The 17,318-nt window shown below is 45.1% G+C and overlaps 3 protein-coding genes across 5 annotated transcripts; 1 reads left to right on the top strand and 2 right to left on the bottom strand.

Annotated features, from left to right (window-relative positions):
• Positions 1-47: 47 nt before the first annotated feature.
• LOC108072569 (probable phospholipid-transporting ATPase IIB) lies at positions 48-11,622 on the bottom strand. Of its 2 annotated transcripts, none has more exons than XM_017163762.2 (6): positions 10,379-11,622; positions 3,177-4,014; positions 2,328-3,117; positions 917-2,261; positions 787-860; positions 48-722 (listed from the first exon to the last, which is right to left on the bottom strand). In XM_017163762.2, exons 1-6 carry the CDS (start codon positions 10,960-10,962, stop codon positions 589-591), a joined length of 3,765 nt encoding a protein of 1,254 aa, XP_017019251.1. In that variant the 5' UTR covers positions 10,963-11,622; the 3' UTR covers positions 48-588. The 2 variants fall into 2 exon arrangements, with proteins under 2 accessions (XP_017019251.1, XP_017019252.1); XM_017163763.3 differs by lacking the exon at positions 10,379-11,622 and adding an exon at positions 5,161-5,547.
• A 268-nt stretch (positions 11,623-11,890) lies between these two features.
• Uvrag (UV-resistance associated gene) lies at positions 11,891-14,672 on the bottom strand. 2 transcript variants are annotated; one of them, XM_017163833.2, is made up of 5 exons: positions 14,148-14,672; positions 13,217-14,090; positions 12,839-13,161; positions 12,364-12,768; positions 11,891-12,296 (listed from the first exon to the last, which is right to left on the bottom strand). In XM_017163833.2, exons 1-5 carry the CDS (start codon positions 14,519-14,521, stop codon positions 12,182-12,184), a joined length of 2,091 nt encoding a protein of 696 aa, XP_017019322.1. In that variant the 5' UTR covers positions 14,522-14,672; the 3' UTR covers positions 11,891-12,181. The 2 variants fall into 2 exon arrangements, with proteins under 2 accessions (XP_017019322.1, XP_017019321.1); XM_017163832.2 differs by having other exon boundaries at positions 13,217-14,093; positions 14,148-14,671.
• Positions 14,673-14,918: 246 nt separating this feature from the next.
• Drep4 (DNA fragmentation factor-related protein 4) lies at positions 14,919-17,276 on the top strand. Its single transcript, XM_017163776.3, has 3 exons — positions 14,919-15,307; positions 15,656-15,779; positions 15,840-17,276. Exons 1-3 carry the CDS (start codon positions 15,062-15,064, stop codon positions 16,829-16,831), a joined length of 1,362 nt encoding a protein of 453 aa, XP_017019265.1. The 5' UTR covers positions 14,919-15,061; the 3' UTR covers positions 16,832-17,276.
• The last annotated feature ends 42 nt before the right edge of the window (positions 17,277-17,318 follow it).

Genomic DNA, 17,318 nt, shown 5'->3' with positions numbered 1-17,318 from the left:
GTCCCATTAAATACATTTTGTTTAAAGCCCAAGAAAAAACAAATTCCTTTGACATTATTAATTTATATTTTGTATATATATATATTATTTAATTACAAGTAATTATTGCACACTCAAATGCGACTTCTAAACCTTAATACAAAATCTATTTGTCGTTTTACATATCTTTTTATTCCATCGAAATTGATTTATGTTTCATGGTCACACATACCTACAATTTTATTAATTAAATAATTAGTAACATAATTTGGTTTCTGCGACTTAAATATTAATCAAATACAAAAAGCTGAAGTTCTATATAATCGTTTTATTTTATTTGAATTTTATTTACGATCATCGAATCACTTTGTCTCTTACGTTTCGTGTAACTAATACAAACTAAACAAAAAGCATCAAGAGAAAGTGTAGTGTCGAGGAGGGGGAAGGGTTTAACCTGATATCACGTATATTTAGGGATAGGTGCGGTGCGGGTTTTGGCAAAAAACGAAACGACACAGTGAGAAAAAGAAATGCAGAAAGTGCTAAATAATAAATCAAGTTTAAATCAAGAAAATAATAGTTAGAAAGAATCAATATGGGAGTCTCCGTCTAAGAGAGCTTCAGATAAGAGGGCGGTGAACATTTTTTACGCAAGAACTTGATTATATACAAAGGTAAGCAGGAGACCAGTGTGATGAGGGAGACCTTCCACAGAAAGTCGTACGACCAGATAAACTCCCAGTCTGCAAGAGAAGAGAATGAAAAGTTATTGTTGAGTTATTATTATCCGTTTCAAGCTGAACTTACCGAAATACTCGTGTAACACGGCCAATGAAATGAGATATAGGGCCAAGCTGAACAGCTCCGCTAGCACCATTAGCCTGCAAAGGTTTATTAATTTAGTTTAAATATAAATAGTTATATTAAAAGCTCTTACCTATGCCAAGTACGCACGGTGAGGGCCACCATGATGAGCTCAGTCATAATCAAAGCCGAGAAACTGATGGCCACAATGTGGATGAACTCGTCCACAAAGAGTATGAGGGCTCCGTACATAATGACACCGCCTTGATATATACTGATCAATACCCAAATGAAGAAGGTCTTGTAGCTGAGACTGCGTCCCTTGGAAAGGTCCTTGTACAGCTCCGGATATGTAACCGCAGTCTCGGAGGTAATGTCCTGGTCCAGCACCAATGAGAACACAGGGAACATGGTGTACAGCGTCGAGTATCCGACCATCAGGAAGCCCTGGTACAAGGCCACCGAACTGAGGTAGAAAACCGCCGAGAACACCGCCTGCAGGGTTGTAATAATCAGGCCACGATGAATGACGAATTGGGAGAGCGCCGCCGACCGCTTATAGCTCCGCCGGCCATGAATGAGTAGCAGCTTGGCGATATGCGAGAATTGCGGAATGCTAAAGTCACCGGCCAGCGATGCCTGCCGGCCCTCTCGTCCCTCGATTCCGACGCCAGCGTCCGCCTGCTGGATCATGCTGACATCGTTGCCGCCATCGCCAACGGCGCAAGTTCGCTTGCCCGTATGCTTCTGGATAAGGGCCACCACCTGCGCCTTCTGGGTGGGCGAGCAGCGGCAACATACCACGGCCGGCGAGGCCGTGGCCAGTTCCAGGAACTCTGGCCTGTAATACTGCAAGCAGACCTCGAGCGACTCGCCCGATATGACCAGAGCATGGCCCTGCTTTCGCCGGAAGCTGTTGAGCTCCTGATGGGCATCCGTTCGCGTCTTGACGGAGCGTAGGACGTGCAGCCCCTGGTTCCGGCCAATCAACTGAGACGATTTGGCGATACAGCAAGCCGTCTCCAGCTTGTCGCCGGTTAACATCCAAACTCGTACGCCGGCATTGCGCAGAAGCTCCAGCGTGGGGCGCACATTCTCCTGCAGACGATCTTCCACGCCCGTCAGGCAGAGCAGTTCCAGCTCACGCTCGAGCGACTCTGTTACGGCCGCTACCTTGGCAACGCGATCCGTAATGCTAAGCCGGGCGGCATTATAGCGCATCTCAAAGTCCGAATACTGTTCCTCGGTGAGCACCTTCTTGGCCACGACCAGAGTACGAAGGCCCTCTCGCGCCATATTGCCAGACTCCTCGCTCAGCCAGTCATTGTACTGCACGATGCTGGACATGACCACGTCGGCACCCTTCAGGTAGAACGTTATCTGGCCTGTCTTGCTCTCGCGCACAATGATGCCCATCCGCTTGCTCTCGCTGGTGAAGGGGAAGAGCTGCAGGATCTGATAGTGCAGCAGAATGTCATCTGAAAGTGAAGTATTGAAAAGAGTTTCAGGGTCTACAGGCATCTCCTGTAGTGGCTTGTACTCACTGTCGTCGTTGGGGGTCTTAACCTGGAGCGTCATTGTGTTGAGATCCCTGGCAATCAGGGTCAGGCCCACCTGCTCCGTCCACTTGACCAGAGCTATCTCGTCCGGTGATGCAGCCTGATACTGATGCTCCGTGTCGGTGCTGCCAGGAGCCTCGATGTTTATCACAGATTTGGTGGGTGAGTTGTTGCCGCCGGTGACCGTTGAGGCCGTGGACACGGATCGATTGTCCTCGTCATCGCTCACCGGGGTAACATTGTGACACAGGGCCAGGGCTCGCACAGCCTCCCACTCTCGCCAGCCCTCGGGTCGACGCATCCTATTGCCGGCGAACATGATGGGGGGCTTGTTGTTGGACTCACCGCCGCTGCTCGAGCTGGAGACGCTGCCCTGCTGCTGCTGCTGTTGCAGAATGTTGCCCGACAGCTTCTGTATCATCTGGCCAATGTGATGGAAGGTGTCCGCGTCATGGGACACGATACCCAGATGGATCTTCTTGAAGACCATCTCGTTTTGTGTCAAAGTGCCCGTCTTATCCGTCAGCACATATGATATCCGACCAAGCTCCTCGGGTATGGTCGTCGACCTCACCACCGTTCCCTGGATATTTGAATCATTCTGCATTTGCCACGAGTAGAAGGCCTTGCCCATGTCCAAGTTCACGCGCAGACTGATGGGAATAATGTAGGAGAAGAGGAGCACGAAGCGGAACATGTAACGGTACCAGGGGCCACCGAATCCCTTCAGCATCATCATGACCAGCGACAGACCCAGCACGGCACAAAACAGAACCTGTTTACGTAGAAAATGCTAGTTTAAAATATTTGCTTCTTTTATTTGCAGTCCCTTACCTTGGTCAATCCATTGATCTCCATATCAAGCAGGCCGACCTTAGATCTGGGCTGTGAGTTATTCATCACGCTGCGCGTCTCGCAGCCGGTGTAGATAACGATGCCCGTTGCTGTGCCCGCCGCCACCACTGTATTGGCCCACAGCGTGTTCTCCACACTTAAACCGGTGTCCTCGCTGCCGTCCGTCATGCAAAAGGTGGCAATGAAGCTGTGGATGTCGTTCTGCGGCTTCTCCACATAGAAGCTGGCGTCGATGCTGTGCAGCTCCGAGTCGCGACTCAGCTTCTGGGTGTAGGGAACGGCCAGCCTGGGCTTCCAGTCCGTCTCTCCATCCAGTTGATCTGTTCGCACAAAGACAGAGCCGCTGCGATCGCTGGTCCGCAGCAGAATCAAGTCCGCCGGCACACGCTCGTTCTTCTCCACAATGATAACGTCACCGACCTTAAGCTTGGAGCTGGGCACCATCTCATACCCGCCAGCGTTGGTGGCCGACAGGCGCTTGTACTTCTGGGAGTTCACCTCGTGGTCCCGCTGATGCCGTCGCAGATCGTCGACCGCCTCTCGGCAAATGGTGACCATCAGGACAAAGCCTAGCGGGCCCCAATAGGTGTAGGGATACCCGATCCGAATGTCCGGTATGAACTGCGAGAGCGCCATCAGCAGGAAATACAGGTTGAGGAAAAAGCGGAACTGCTCGAACAGCACCAGCGGCAGGAAGGTGATAAAGTTGTACTTCTGATTGCGGATCTCATTTGGGGGAAACTTCTCCGTGTTGACGCGGCCAAGGTTAACGGTGCGGGCACGCAGCTCGCGGGGTCGGAACCATTTGCGCCAGCAACTGTAAAGACACACAAGAATCAGTATCACGCTACTCTCCGTTAGAGTGTTGGCCAAGAACATCCTTGGGTCGGCGGCTCTTCCCGGTAACCCATAAAGCCCTCTTTATTTCGCAATCGTATAACATGGAAGGAGCAGAAGCAAAGAACTTCACTCTCCAATATATTGGATCTTAATATTCAAACTGAATTGTATTGTTACACCTAGAATTTTGTCAATATTTTTATACACAAAAGTGTCAAAAGATTCGACTAAGTGAAGAATTCTGCGTATTTTGTATGTACTTGCCGTTAGAATGGGTCATAGTGCATATCATGATAGAGCAAACAGTTGCTGATAGTAAACCCCAGCTTAGTCTAAGTCCAGTTTTATATTAAGATTACTGATTGTTATAGGCCAGACATCTGTTCTTGGCATTGTACAACAATAACAAGAAAGGAAATTAATTTCGGGATGCTGAAAGTTGTATGTCCTTTGAGTTTGCCTTAGGATCAAGGCATGGAATCAAAAATCTACCATAACTAAGCCAAAAATCCATCAAATTGAATTCGGAAATGGATTCTTCAGTGCTTTGCAAGCTTTTTACTAAAATTATAACACCCTGCAAGGGTATTAAAATCAGTTAAGTAAACCTATTCTTTTCCATATTTAAACAAACTCGCACAAATAGTAACCTAATTTACGTGCCCTTTCCTTTTAAGATTCCCTCTCCGAAGCAAACTCCCCGTATTTGGCTCGGTTTTATCGAGCACTCCAGTGGCAAAGGCTTTTCTAAAGTCAATTAAATTAAAATTTCAAACACATTGCCGATATAACGGGTGTTCATATACTTATGCAAAGGAAGTGGCGACCTTGACGGTAAAGGAAAATCGATAATAAAAACTCGAAAAATAAACAAAAGTGAAAACCCAGACGACAACAACAACAACAAGGGAATGTGTATGCATGGTCATCTGTCTGAGAGTGTGTTGGCGGGGGGTGGAGTGGGAGTCTGAGGGTATGTGGGAGTGTGAGGGGAACAGCCAGATGCGAGGAAGCGGTGTAGCTGCATTCACCGTAATGGGTGCTGATAAGGCAGCGAGTGAAAATCGCAACTGGAACTGGTCGAGTTAAAGGGGGAATTTCGCTACAGCGATGATTCACACACCTGAAAAGATACCATCGGCTGCGCTGGCGATTCAGCAGCGGGATGTTCTCGCGCGTCATGGGCGTTGCAGCCGAGTTCTGGGAGGTGGCATCATCCATGTTGTTGACTGGCCGAGATTTTCTATTCGTTTTTCTCCGCTAATTTAATGTTCGAGTCTAATACAGCCTGCCTTTGTGCTTGGCAGCTGCAGCGTCAGTTACGATGCCTTTTTTTCGCTCTGCGACTGTCACATAATCACAACTGCCCCTGCTCATGGCATACGCACAGGGCACAGTCACTGAACAAGCACTCCGAAATAATAATTGTAATAATTAATTAGGCGAATTCTTTTGCACAAAACAAGAATGAAAAATTCCGTATGAAAACTGCGTCGTCGTTGTGTTTGTAAAAGAGAAATCAATAGGGGGGAAAGAGACGACTATAGTTACAAACGACAACTAGAGCTGCCATATTTTGGCTTTTCAACAGGTGGCAGCTCTGCGCTGAGCGCGCTTTTTTTAAATTGAAATAATTTATGGCCCGTCGACTTTTAGCAGAGCAGCTTCTCTTCGACGCTTTCGTTAGCACACTGGCGTTAATTAAATAAGCTCTTGCCGAGTGTCTACGCTTCAGCTGCTTAGATCAGCGAAATGTGCGCGGCCATCTCATCATCATCACCCTCTACTGCCCCTCTTATTTGTTTACCTGCCAGTAAACTTGTTTTTTGTTCTCTGTTTCCATTCCAACGCTGCTTTATGGCCATTCTACGCTGGGCGTGTGTGAATAGACTAGAGCGTGCCTTCAAGTTTTGTCAATATAACACTCACATTCGCTCGCGAGACGATTTCGTGTCATGATCTCATAAGAAAAAGTTGCCCAAAAAATGCTAAAGCGAAAGTTCAACGACTTGGCCAAACGAAATTCCCGTTGCAGCGGAGGCAAAAGGGCCAAGAGAGCAAGAATTCGATCCCTTTTGTGACTCAAATTGCACTTTCAAGTGACTAAAAGCCGAGTATGAATAATTGTCAGTGCTTTAACCTGCTAAAGCCTTCACGTTTCTCCTTAATCTATAATTACAAAGGGGGCCCGCTAGTTAAACTGCCCTAAATGTGATTTTATGTGCATATATTTCCCTTTTCCGAATGGAGGTGTGATTCAGCTAAAGCCGCCTCCACTGTGGATTCAAGTGCGTTCGTTCGCTGACAGTTTGCAGGCACCGTAAAATATAATTGCCGCAATTCGTTTCGTTCTGAGTAATTAAATGGAAACTTCTAAGTGTTTCGTAGACCTCAGCAGATTTGATTTCATTGTATTGCTCAAACCGAAATCGTTTTCCGCATTTCCCATTAAATATCGTTGCAAAACAGCTGCCAATCGTCATACAAATTTGTCGAGTTGCACAATTTTTTTCTAGGAGAAGTAAACAAATCGTTTGCAACTATGACTGTATTAGTATTATGTATTCCCTCTCTAGAAATTTTAAAGTTTAACAAAACGAGATGGATAGTTAGATTCAGCAAGTCTTGATACCCAGGAAGGCAGTTTCTTACATAACATAATTAATTACATAACTCAATATAAATCTCTGCTAACGTCAACCCTTATTAAAAACAAACAAATGCATTTTTTGTATAGTGAGCTAAAATAGTTAATTACTTTATGAATATTTTTATTGAAACAAAATTTAATTAAATTTATTGAACTCATTTTTGGGACACCTTAGCAAACTGCAAGTTATTTAAGCGTGAAACCAAAGGAAGGTCACTTCCCCATTTTAATAAATTTATGTATTAAAACCAAACTAAAACACACATGATATTGTTACTAAATAAATATATATAAACCAGTTTCATGGATACATACACCAATACCCACAATATACCCTTTTGAGGGTAACCGGGAATAGAAAGAGAGCCGATAGTGGCTGAAGCTACCTTCTGGCTTTTGGTTATTAACCCACATTGCCGGTGGGTGGGAAAACAAAGCCAGGCCAAGTTGCGGGCGTCAATCGTTGTCGTCCGCTTCCACAGCTCTCCCCACCTGGTCGCTTTTGCTTTTCCCAGCCATTTGAATTCGCTTATAGGCGCAACAATAACAACTAGATAACCAGCTAACGGCGACTAGAAAATAATAGCATTAGGCGTTGCCATTGACAGCTTGTAGCGCACAGAGGAGAGAACTCTCGGCGACGTGGCGCGGTCCAATTTGCATGCGGCGAAGTGAAAAATGCTTGGGAAAAGTCTGCCGCCAGTGGCCAATTGACATGGGCATTATAACTATATACTATAAGCTGATTTGAGTATCATTTCACTTCCTTAAGGCTTATAACACTAAGATCCCTAAACTTGTCTTACGAAATTTGAAGCAAGGCAAGCTTTTTGGTATATTGATTTAGGTAATCTTGGATTCTTAATAATTCGTAAAATATTAAATTGTTTTATGTTAATGGGGTACAGAGGATGCAATTGTGTAATAGTCATTTAGTTTTGCATTTTCTCCCATACATATAAACATTTATTTATCATTCCTATCTAGCTTAACCTTATTGTTATCACTTTTTGGGTCACAATACGGTATACATGACCCAAAAAGTGTATTCCAATTTATGTTGATTTGGCTTTGAATTATGGTAGTCCATAAATATTAACATTAAATAAACTAAATACATTTTTAAATAAGCTTTGAAACGGATTAATGATTACATTTAAGTGATCTGTCAAGTTCCTTGATTGTAGACATTTTAAGCTTATATAAAACCTTGCGAAATAACCAAATATTTAAGTTTTGTGTTTAAGCCAAGGCCCATACTCTAACCCACAATGTTTTTGGAGGTGGAATAGGAAAGTCTAAATGCTCAGTTGGTTCCACAACACTGAGCCCTGGCAGCAACAGCCGCAAAAATCACAGCACCACAATGTGCCGCATGGCGCCTCACTTTGCAATTCTAATCGGGCTGTCGAAATCTTTGTGCCTCATATAACAGAAACGGAAATCGGAGTGGAGCCCCGATAATGAAGCGAAAAACCCGAAACAATTTACAGGAAGGCTTAAGGGTAACAAAACCTTCAAAAAATTTAAAACCTTTGTTGGGAAACTCGAGAAAAAAGCTAGTCTCTTGAGGGCAGTAGGCGATAAAGAGGCCTTGCGTAAAGCGAAACAAGCACTAAAGAAAGTATTAGGTAACAAATAAATAAGAAATAAATAAAAAATAAATAACAAATTACGGGATGAGTATGGGTTTATATTTTAAATGGTTTATTTGAGCAAATAAATCGATGGATTGTTACTTTTCTTAGCTTAACATTTCCCTTATTGCAGCAAGTAGGCAGTAGCGAAATGTAAAATTTTCGACACAAATACAAAAAGCAGCGACTGACCACCGACAAAAACCCTTAAACCACTTCTGTGCAACCCGTTTGAATTTTTTAGAAACCTTGAAAACCACTATCTGTATCTAAACCAGCTGAGAAGCAGCCTGAAACTGGTTTTGTTTTTTGGAATTTGTTTTTTTTTTTTTTTTTGGCATTATTTGGTGTCTTCACTGTTTGTTTATTGGTCGCCCGCAACTCGGGCTCTAAATCGCACGAAAATTGATTAAAAATACCTTGGCAACCGTGGGAGGAGGGGTCATTTTGGGGGAAAGTTAGCAACAATTAGAGTCCTACAAAACACTCCACGTGTGTGTGTGTTTGTGTATGAAATGTGGCGAAAAGTTTTCCGTTTACTTTAGCGCTTTGTCACCCGACTCGGTTGTGTCTTGGGCCACTATTTATAGCTTTGTTTTGGTTATTATTTCTATTTCTTGAAATTTCTCTCCCCTGGAACGTGTCTGGTGGCCCCTTCGTCACGTTTATCGATTTGCAGTTCGTCGCAGAAACCGAAATGTTTTCAATTTACCTTCTCCAATCCACTTACAGTCGTATGTTCTTGTTTGTTCACATGTGTGGCCTTTCTCAAAAGTTCTCTCGCGTTTCCCTCTCTAATTAGGTAAATTAAAAATATATCTCGAAATCGCTTTATACATATATAAAGACGCTTGCATTGTAGGTATATAAGAATAATATATATATAAATATATGTGTATGTCATGAGAGGCACATGTGTCTCCACTCGCGTTTCAAAACACCCGGACTAGGCACAACTATTTTCATGGAAATGTGTTTCGAAAAACTGCAAAACAACTGAAACACTAAAATGCTGAGAAATAAATTTGGTTGAAATCTCTCCAAAAATGCCGCGCAAAATGATTATTCTCAGACCGAGAAATAATAAACAAAAGGCGAGTGGCAGAACCCAACAACTTGTTCGATGTGAATTCATATACCTATTGCTACATAGTCTACATTCGAAAAGTTCAAATATAAAATGTATATTATAAAATATTCTAAAATGGCTGGCTTTGGTTATATTTGAATGCTGTCTTTGCGCGATTTAAAAAGTTATGGTTATTTGGCTATGTTAAATGCCTGCATTGTGAAACTGATAACAAGGTGTCTAGCTGGAAGGTCAGCACATTTGTGGTTTTCTTGGCCTCTCGGCAATATTTAAGAACTATTTTTAGAAGAACTCATAAAATGTTTCAATGTAGTCCCTTGAATTACACAGAATTTGAATTAAATAACGTATTTCATTTATTCAAGAACTTCTAGAGGACGGTAGTAAATTTAAAACTTCCAGCAAAAGTGTGATTATTATAATTTTACAGTTTTGGAATTTTTTTTTTAAAAGCCAATTCTTACGAATTTAGTACTCGGAAAGAAATGCTTCCACGAGTCACATTTAATCAGAATTTATTTCCAAGTAATTTTGCTATTTATTGTAATCTTAAAACAATCCTTCCCTGTGTTTATTTTCTTTGAATTGAGTCACAATTATTTCTTCTTTTGAGTATAAAAATATATAAATTCTTTATATATAAATTCGATTTATTTATTTATAAAATTTAAAGCATTTATTTTGTTTAAGCTTTCCATACTAAAAAGTTTAATTTGATTCTATAACTTTAATTAATAATAGTAGTTCAAAAACAAGATATATTTAATATGCTACCTAAAATACTTTTAAGAAAATGCAAAATATATTCCTTGTTTTTTGCTGACTGTGAATGCATACAAGTTTATATACACGTTTGTTTTCTTTCTGTCTATTTACGGTCGTTTAACTCCCCGCCACAATTGCAACAGCGAAATGAAAATATTGCGCATACGCAGCGTTGACGAACGGGAACGTGGAAACTCACCTGCACAGACAGACCTTGCAGATGTTGCCAATGCTCCGGCTTTTGCTCTTCCGCCGATTGTGCTGGTAGAAGACTGTGGATGAGCCGTTCTCCGGATCAACGACGGCTCCGTGTGCTCCGCCATTGGTAAGATCGCCGGGTACTGCTCCTGACGTCGCTGCACTATCTCCCGTTGTTGTTCCGCCGATGCCGACACCGGCCCCGCTGCCACTCCCACTGCCCGCCCCCGATGACGTGTGCGTTAATTGCGCCAGTTTCGAAACGCTGCTGCTGCTGTGACTGCTGTTTGAGTTTTTGGCGCGCTCGCGACTCCGCTCATTTCTATAACGTATCTGGCCGGCGGCAGAGCCGAGACTATGGCCAAAGAGATTGCCCAGAAAGCTGCCGGCGGCAGAGCTGCCAGCGCCTACGTCGGCGTCAACGCCACTATAGCCCATTGAGCTTTTGCGGCGTTTGGCTCTGCCCAGGTTGTTGTTGCTGCCGCTGCCGCTTGGGACGTCTCTGCGTATGAGCAATTCCGTCTCAGAGTCCGTTTCGCTCTCTTCGTCGAAGTCGCGCAGCGGTACATTGTTGTTGTCGGCCATTTTAAGAGAGAGGGAGCTAAGAGAGCCTGTGCGTGGGCAGCTTAGGCCAAGAGAGCTGGGCAGGTGTTAGTTTTTGGCGCCTGCCTCAATTTGTTGAACTTATCGGAACGTGAACTTGCCCCACTCTAAATGCAGTTTCAGTCTTTACCGTCCAGGTGAGTGATAATGGGTAAACTTTGCACTCTTTGACTTAACTTTAGTGCCACGTTTTCGTTGAGCAAACTAAGATATGCGGACGGGTGTGAAATTCGGGAAAGTCTGCTGGTGCTTCTCTTATCGCACCTGAGTTTTTTTTTGTTTGCGCGGTAAACATGGGAGGCAAACGTAAATCACAGGCATTCCCCGAGGCGGAATTCCGACGATCTAACACCGCTTATCGGTCGAAACAGTTGTCGGCCACAATTCGTCATCATAAGCTCACTGTGCGATCGGTGTTTTAATTGACAGAAATAAAGACTAATAAATACGGGGCCAAGAGTCCCGGGCCTTTGGCACTCACACTCGCGCATCTGCCAATACACACGTACACACCGAGGTTCTCATTTCATTCGCTGGTCGATATGGGCCAATCTCGAGAGCCAACTATTGCACACTTTTTCGCCACACTTTCCTCTTAATTTTGCAGCTCCGAGGCCGTTATTTATTTATTAATAGCGAAAGTCTTAAAAAATGTTCGAATAACCGGACAGCTGAGCAGCCAGCAGCGTTGCCCGTTTAGCTATTTCCCCGCTAGATCTGGCGGTTGCGCGTAAACAAAAAGTTTGGCAGCCCTGGTTTTTTTTTAGCAAAATCAGTTAACAGCTCTCTGTTAAACTTCTCTTGCTCACACTTTACAACACTAGCTGGCGGCAAAGATTAATTTGAAATAACTTACCCTCTATTTCTTATTTTAGTTAAAATTAACCAAAATTAAATAACTTGGTGTATATAAAATGTTTATTCGTAGCTTATATTAGCAAACAAACAATAATAAAAGGGAATTTACAGAGAGATCTCTTAAACAACTAAAAATAATATACACATTAATAATCGCATTCCGTTTTGTTGAAAGCAATTATACCAACTGTGCATTGCCATCGAACTTTGATTAATTTAAAAGTACACACAAATTTTTCTTCAACTAATACATTTCAAAAACTACAACAACTGCAGATTGCTGCGTTTCCTGTTTATATACTTGAATAAAACGCCTGAATTATATTGCTGAATATATCGCTCTTCAGCTTCGCTCCGACTGAAGGGCTATGTTGGAGTCCGAGTTGGAATAGTTGTGCTCCAGGCGGGGCCGATAATCATCTTCGCCATCAGAATAGGAGCCCACCGAACGGCAAATGCTGCGTAAAGTGGGGAAATCAATAATACATAATTTAATTTAGAATCTTCTACAAAAGGTTAACCTACCGCTGCGTTGACGCATATCCCTCAATGGCCAAGGCCTGACTGACGCCCGGAGGCAGTAGTTGTTGAAGTAGTGCATCTTTGGCCGAATTGGCGCTGGTCGGCAGCGGCACATGATTCATGTCTACCGAAGAGTGCGACTGCGACAAGTGAGGCGGGGCCGTCAAACCATTTGTCAGCCGAGCTCCTCCACCGCCACCGCCTCCATCTCGTTGATCGGTGTCGTCCCGCTGCGTTCGTTCGATGTAACGTAGGGTGTTAAATAGCTCCAGCAGATTGCCAAAGGTGTTCCGTAGGTCGCAATGACCGGTGATGTCAAAGCACAGCTGGGAGACATTCTGGCGCAGCAGGTAAATGGCATACTTTGTCTGCTGTGACGGAAGTATAGATCGGGTGTATAGGGGAAATCTGCAATGGAAAATAAATAAATAAATGTGAAAAAAAGAAAGTAAAAACCATTGGATTATGCTAAACGTACTCCCTGGTAGTATAGGTCAACTCTTTGATATCGTCGACAATACGTGCCCTCGATGGTTCATAGACAATGCGGTTTCGCAACGGCCGGTCCATGATGATGGCCAGCATTTGCACCATATGCGCTATGTAGCCCAAGGCCGCACTCACCGCCAGCGGCGAGACATTCTCCATCAACTGGGCGTTCGCTGCCTGACGCGACTCGCTCGTATACTGCTCCATGTGAGGAAAGGCAATGCCGCAGATGCTAAGCTGCTGTCCGCCCACATTCTGAATGTTGTAGATCTCCTGCAGCTCCAGCACCAGCGTTGACATGCGGCGCTCCACCTGCAACAGAATTCGATTTATTTCAGACAACCACCTTTAGTTGGGAATGTCTCACCTGTCGCACTATTTGACGTCGCTGATCTCGCTGTGCCAAGTGCTGAGGGGCCATGGTGCGTAGCTCCAGGCACTCCTGCTCCAGCCGAACTCGCCGGCTATGCAACTGCTGCTGCAGTTCTTCCCGTTGCTCGCGCAAGGCAGCCAAACGCTGGCGTAGCCGTTCGTTGCGCTGACGAAAGGTCTCCCGCTCGGTCTGCAGCAATCGCTGCTGGCTGCTAAGCCGCTCTATCTGTTTGGTCAGCTGCTGGGCGTTGTACAGCGTGAGGGGCGAGATCTGCTGCTGCTCGGCAAGCAGCACACTCAGGGCACGTCCCATGGAATGGTGATGATGGTGGGCAGCGTGGTCGCCAGATAATGAAGTAGTGCGCGGCTTGAGGCGCAGCTCGTTCTTGGTCACGCACTGAACGCTGAGGCGACAGATCTCCTTTCTGATCTCGGTCATTTGCTTCAGCTTCTGCTGCTGCAGCCGCTGCAAACGTTGCAGCAGCAACAGCTTGTCCAGGTTGCAGCTTCGCCTGATCTCGTGCTGCTGGCACTTTAGTTGGGCATACCGCATAGTGCTCATCCGCAGCACGGGACTGGAACTGCGGCTGGCAGCCGGCGAATTGATTCCCTGATCGCGGGGCTCCTCCCGCTCCTCTTCTGCCGCGTACTTTTGATAATGCAAATGCAGCTGCGCCTGTAGGCCCTGCTCGGTGATCATCGACGGGGATGCGAACTGCTCGCCGTTTAACTGGAAAACCAAGCAGTTGCTACCACACTGGGCCAGGGTTAGTGGCGACAGGGGTATAAGGCCGGAGAAGTAGACGCCCCAGGTGAACAGCAGCTCGGGCGGGCGTGGCAACTTGCTGGGAGTTTGCTGTTGGGCGGACCTTCTGGAAAATGGAAATGACTTAAGGAACGTTCAGGTAGAGCGACATTTTCCCTACCCGCTCAGCTCTCCAGTCCTATTGTCAGTCTCAGTTGGTTGGACGTCTCTCCCCTCCGCCGGTCGGTGCTTCCACACCCTTATGCACACACACTGCGCATTGGATTTACGCCAGGCCTCGTCATCCGTACAGATCTCCGCCCACTTTTGCTGCTGGTGGCGCTGGGGCAGCTTTTCGCTAGTGTAGAACGCCTCACTGGCCCTGTCCGTGTGCAGCGTATAGTAGAGGAGTACGTCCGACTCAACCTGCTCCTGCTCCCCTGACTCCAGTGACCCGGACACAATGTTGAATCCCTGAATTCGCGCCAGGTTCCGTAGTCGGAGCTGCTGGGTGGCCAGTGGCAGCCACTTGCGGCAGCGGGGCCGCAGATTCATCGCACGACGGTAGCTCCGGAGGCGTGCTATTACGCGAGGCTCGCAGCCCGGAACATGGTACACTTAAAAGTCGTTTGTTGTAGTTTTTTCGCAACAACTCTTAACAAAAAAAAGGCGATTGGCCAAAACAGCTGTTTTCTGATGCAGCGTAAGTGTTGGTAAACGTTCCTAAAGATTTGGCTATTTTATAGCTGATTATTGGTAAATTTACAAATTTTGAACTAATAATTATATTTATTGACCAATAATCTTTCTTTAATATTTTGTAAATGTATATTGTATTCTAAATCCAAAATTGTTTTAGAGCTGAAGTTATTTTTGCAATTTAATTTATTTATAAATATTTATAGCAACATTTTTTTTTAGCTTTTTTTCACCATAAAGTTCTGTCAGCACTACTGGTGAGGACACAAAGTGGATACGGCATTAGCCAACACTGCTGCACTTAGTTTATTTGGGCTTTTGTCCGCGGAAAAGGAAACTTGCTTCAAGGCTCCAATACAACTCCAAACGCGAAAATTATTATGCGCCAGCTCCACGATGCTCAACTACATTAGAGAAACGATCATGGCACCGACAACACGCAGCAGCAAAAACAACAAGAGCAGTAGCAACTGTCCACTGCAAGCTCCCAAGGACGTCGAAGGCTCATCAACATCCAAGGAAAACTCAGCAGCTGCTCCTATGCGTGGCTATAAGGTCACTGATAACGAACGAACCAGAAAGTACGGCATCGGAGCCAATTCCCTGGGAATGCTCCTAGCCAAGGCGAACAACAAGTTTCCGGTGAGTTTGCAGCAAAACGGAGTCTGAAAAATGCCCCCTTGGTTTGGTGCTGAAAGTTCTTGGCCCTGGCAGTTTCAAGGCCACGTCCCTGGCAGTGGCTTCCGCGTTTGTTTGGCTCTCTTTCAATGCCAACAGCCTTGGCGGCCAGTGCGCATGCCTGCGCATCCTGACTGAGGAGTAGGCAGAACACTTGTTGCTTCGCTGGCCTTGCACCGGCCAAAAACAAAACGCTTTCTGAAGGCCACTGAACCAGGAATTTGGGCGAGACAGCCAGAACCAACACCATGCCCTTGGTCTAATTGGGCCATGTCAAGGGTAGTTCACCTCATACGCTTGCTCTTTCCTTAGCTATCCGAATTACACTTGTATCTGGCGTCCGATGGCTTTGAGGTGTCCGATGACGAGTACTTGGAAAGCTTGCCACCCCAGACGCTGTTCATAGCCGCTGGACCGGATGCAGTCATTACAACCGGTATGCTCAAAATAAAATCCTTAAATATCCTTAACTGATTCTCTGCCTGCTCCTTCCCAGATGCGGACTTTGAGTTTGAGAAGATGCGACAGCAGTCCCCACTTCTCAAAGTGGCCGACATTTTCTACGAGTTTATCGAAAAGCATCCGGATAAATTCCGCCGCATGATCACGGATTACGAGCTCCAAAAGCAGCGCCGCGTCCTCGACAACACCAAGGCCCACCTCAGCCTGAAGGCCGAGCATATGGAGTGGTTCGAGGGCGGTGAAGAGCGCTTCCATTCGAAGGAAGAGGCCATGGCCATGCGGGCGCAGACACGTGTGCGCGGCTACTACTACAAGGCCAAGGAGGAGCTAACCCGCAATCCTTTGTACCGGCAAAATGCCAAGGCGCGACAGGTGATCAATTCGGTGCTGGATCAGTTTCGTTACCTTCTCATAGGCTGCGACTACTTCTCGATGATGTTCGATAGGAGATGCAAGCAGAAGCACGACTTCCTCCAGCAGCTCCAGCTTGGTGAAGAGGAGACAGATGCGGGCAGCATTTTGCCCAGCAAGAGACTGCGTCAGGTGATTAAGGAATACACCAAGGAGAACTCCATACTGGATGAGTGGTCGGTGGCCCTGTGCACAGACTTGGGTGATTTCTACTGTCAGGGTTCCTATTCGGAGAATGGCAATTGCTGCCCCATGCAGCACACCATAAATCCGTATGCATCGCGCGAGAATCTGATATTGTTTCAGGTGTGGAATCTGGATCATCAGATCGAACTCTGCCGCACAATTCTGCCTGCCCTGGTGGCTAATGTTGAGGACCTTGTAAGCCAGCCGCAGCGGAATTGCTTGTTGCACAAAAAACGAGTAGTTGACATCTCGGTATTAGAGTATTTCCTGGAAATTTTTTCACTTAAAAATCTTAAGCTTGTTCACATTGTCTGTCACGAGAAGGTGCAGCGAACGAATCGTTCCAACGGTCGCCTGGTGTGCCCCGACTGTCACGAGTTTCGCATTGTACAGGAGCTCATGAAGCTGCAGGCAGCAAGTCCAACTTAGATGACATAAAACTTCCACTTAGCCAAGCAATATTGTAAACAATAACTATACATTCTTTCCAATTGAACGAGTTATTTGTACAAATCAAAAGAATCTCAAAGTTAACTAGAAACTGAATTGTTAAAAGTATTTACATGTAAACTGTATAAACAATGATTACTCGAATGCATTTAATGTTTAGCAGGCTTAGCAGACTACTAGTATAACGTGGCTATGCAATATAATATATAGCTTTAAATGTTCGTTGTCCTGTTGGCGTTACATCGATCAGCAAGTCCAAACTATGAAGTATATTAACCCATTATAAGCATACATCATTGTTAGATGCATGTTAATAGAAGTAAGCATAAATATGTATACGCATATGTCGAATTTAAAATTGAACGACGCAATAAATATGTCTCCGTTCCACACTGAATATCAAATAAATCATTTATTTGTTACTTTTAACCTCGGTTAACCAAGTCTGTAAAAATAATTATGTTAA

The sequence above is a fragment of the Drosophila kikkawai genome, chromosome 2L (assembly GCF_030179895.1).
Source record: "Drosophila kikkawai strain 14028-0561.14 chromosome 2L, DkikHiC1v2, whole genome shotgun sequence".
NCBI lineage: Eukaryota > Metazoa > Arthropoda > Insecta > Diptera > Drosophilidae > Drosophila > Drosophila kikkawai.
The sequence above is the reverse complement of the archived record's forward strand: the minus strand, read 5'-3'. Positions and strand labels throughout refer to the sequence as shown.

Bases quoted from the DNA above. Each gene is read 5' to 3' on its own strand.
- LOC108072569 (XM_017163762.2), bottom strand. From the start codon at position 10,962: ATGGCCGACAACAACAATGTACCGCTGCGCGACTTCGACGAAGAGAGC. The intron at 3,118-3,176 runs GTAAGGGACTGC...CTACGTAAACAG, and splicing joins AGATCAATGGATTGACCAAG to GTTCTGTTTTGTGCCGTGCT. The intron at 861-916 runs GTAAGAGCTTTT...AAACCTTTGCAG, and splicing joins ACCGTGCGTACTTGGCATAG to GCTAATGGTGCTAGCGGAGC.
- Uvrag (XM_017163832.2), bottom strand. From the start codon at position 14,521: ATGAATCTGCGGCCCCGCTGCCGCAAGTGGCTGCCACTGGCCACCCAG. The intron at 14,094-14,147 runs GTAGGGAAAATG...TCCATTTTCCAG, and splicing joins AGGACTGGAGAGCTGAGCGG to AAGGTCCGCCCAACAGCAAA. The intron at 12,769-12,838 runs GTACGTTTAGCA...TTTCCATTGCAG, and splicing joins TTGACCTATACTACCAGGGA to ATTTCCCCTATACACCCGAT.
- Drep4 (XM_017163776.3), top strand. From the start codon at position 15,062: ATGCTCAACTACATTAGAGAAACGATCATGGCACCGACAACACGCAGC. The intron at 15,308-15,655 runs GTGAGTTTGCAG...CTCTTTCCTTAG, and splicing joins AGGCGAACAACAAGTTTCCG to CTATCCGAATTACACTTGTA. The intron at 15,780-15,839 runs GTATGCTCAAAA...GCTCCTTCCCAG, and splicing joins GGATGCAGTCATTACAACCG to ATGCGGACTTTGAGTTTGAG.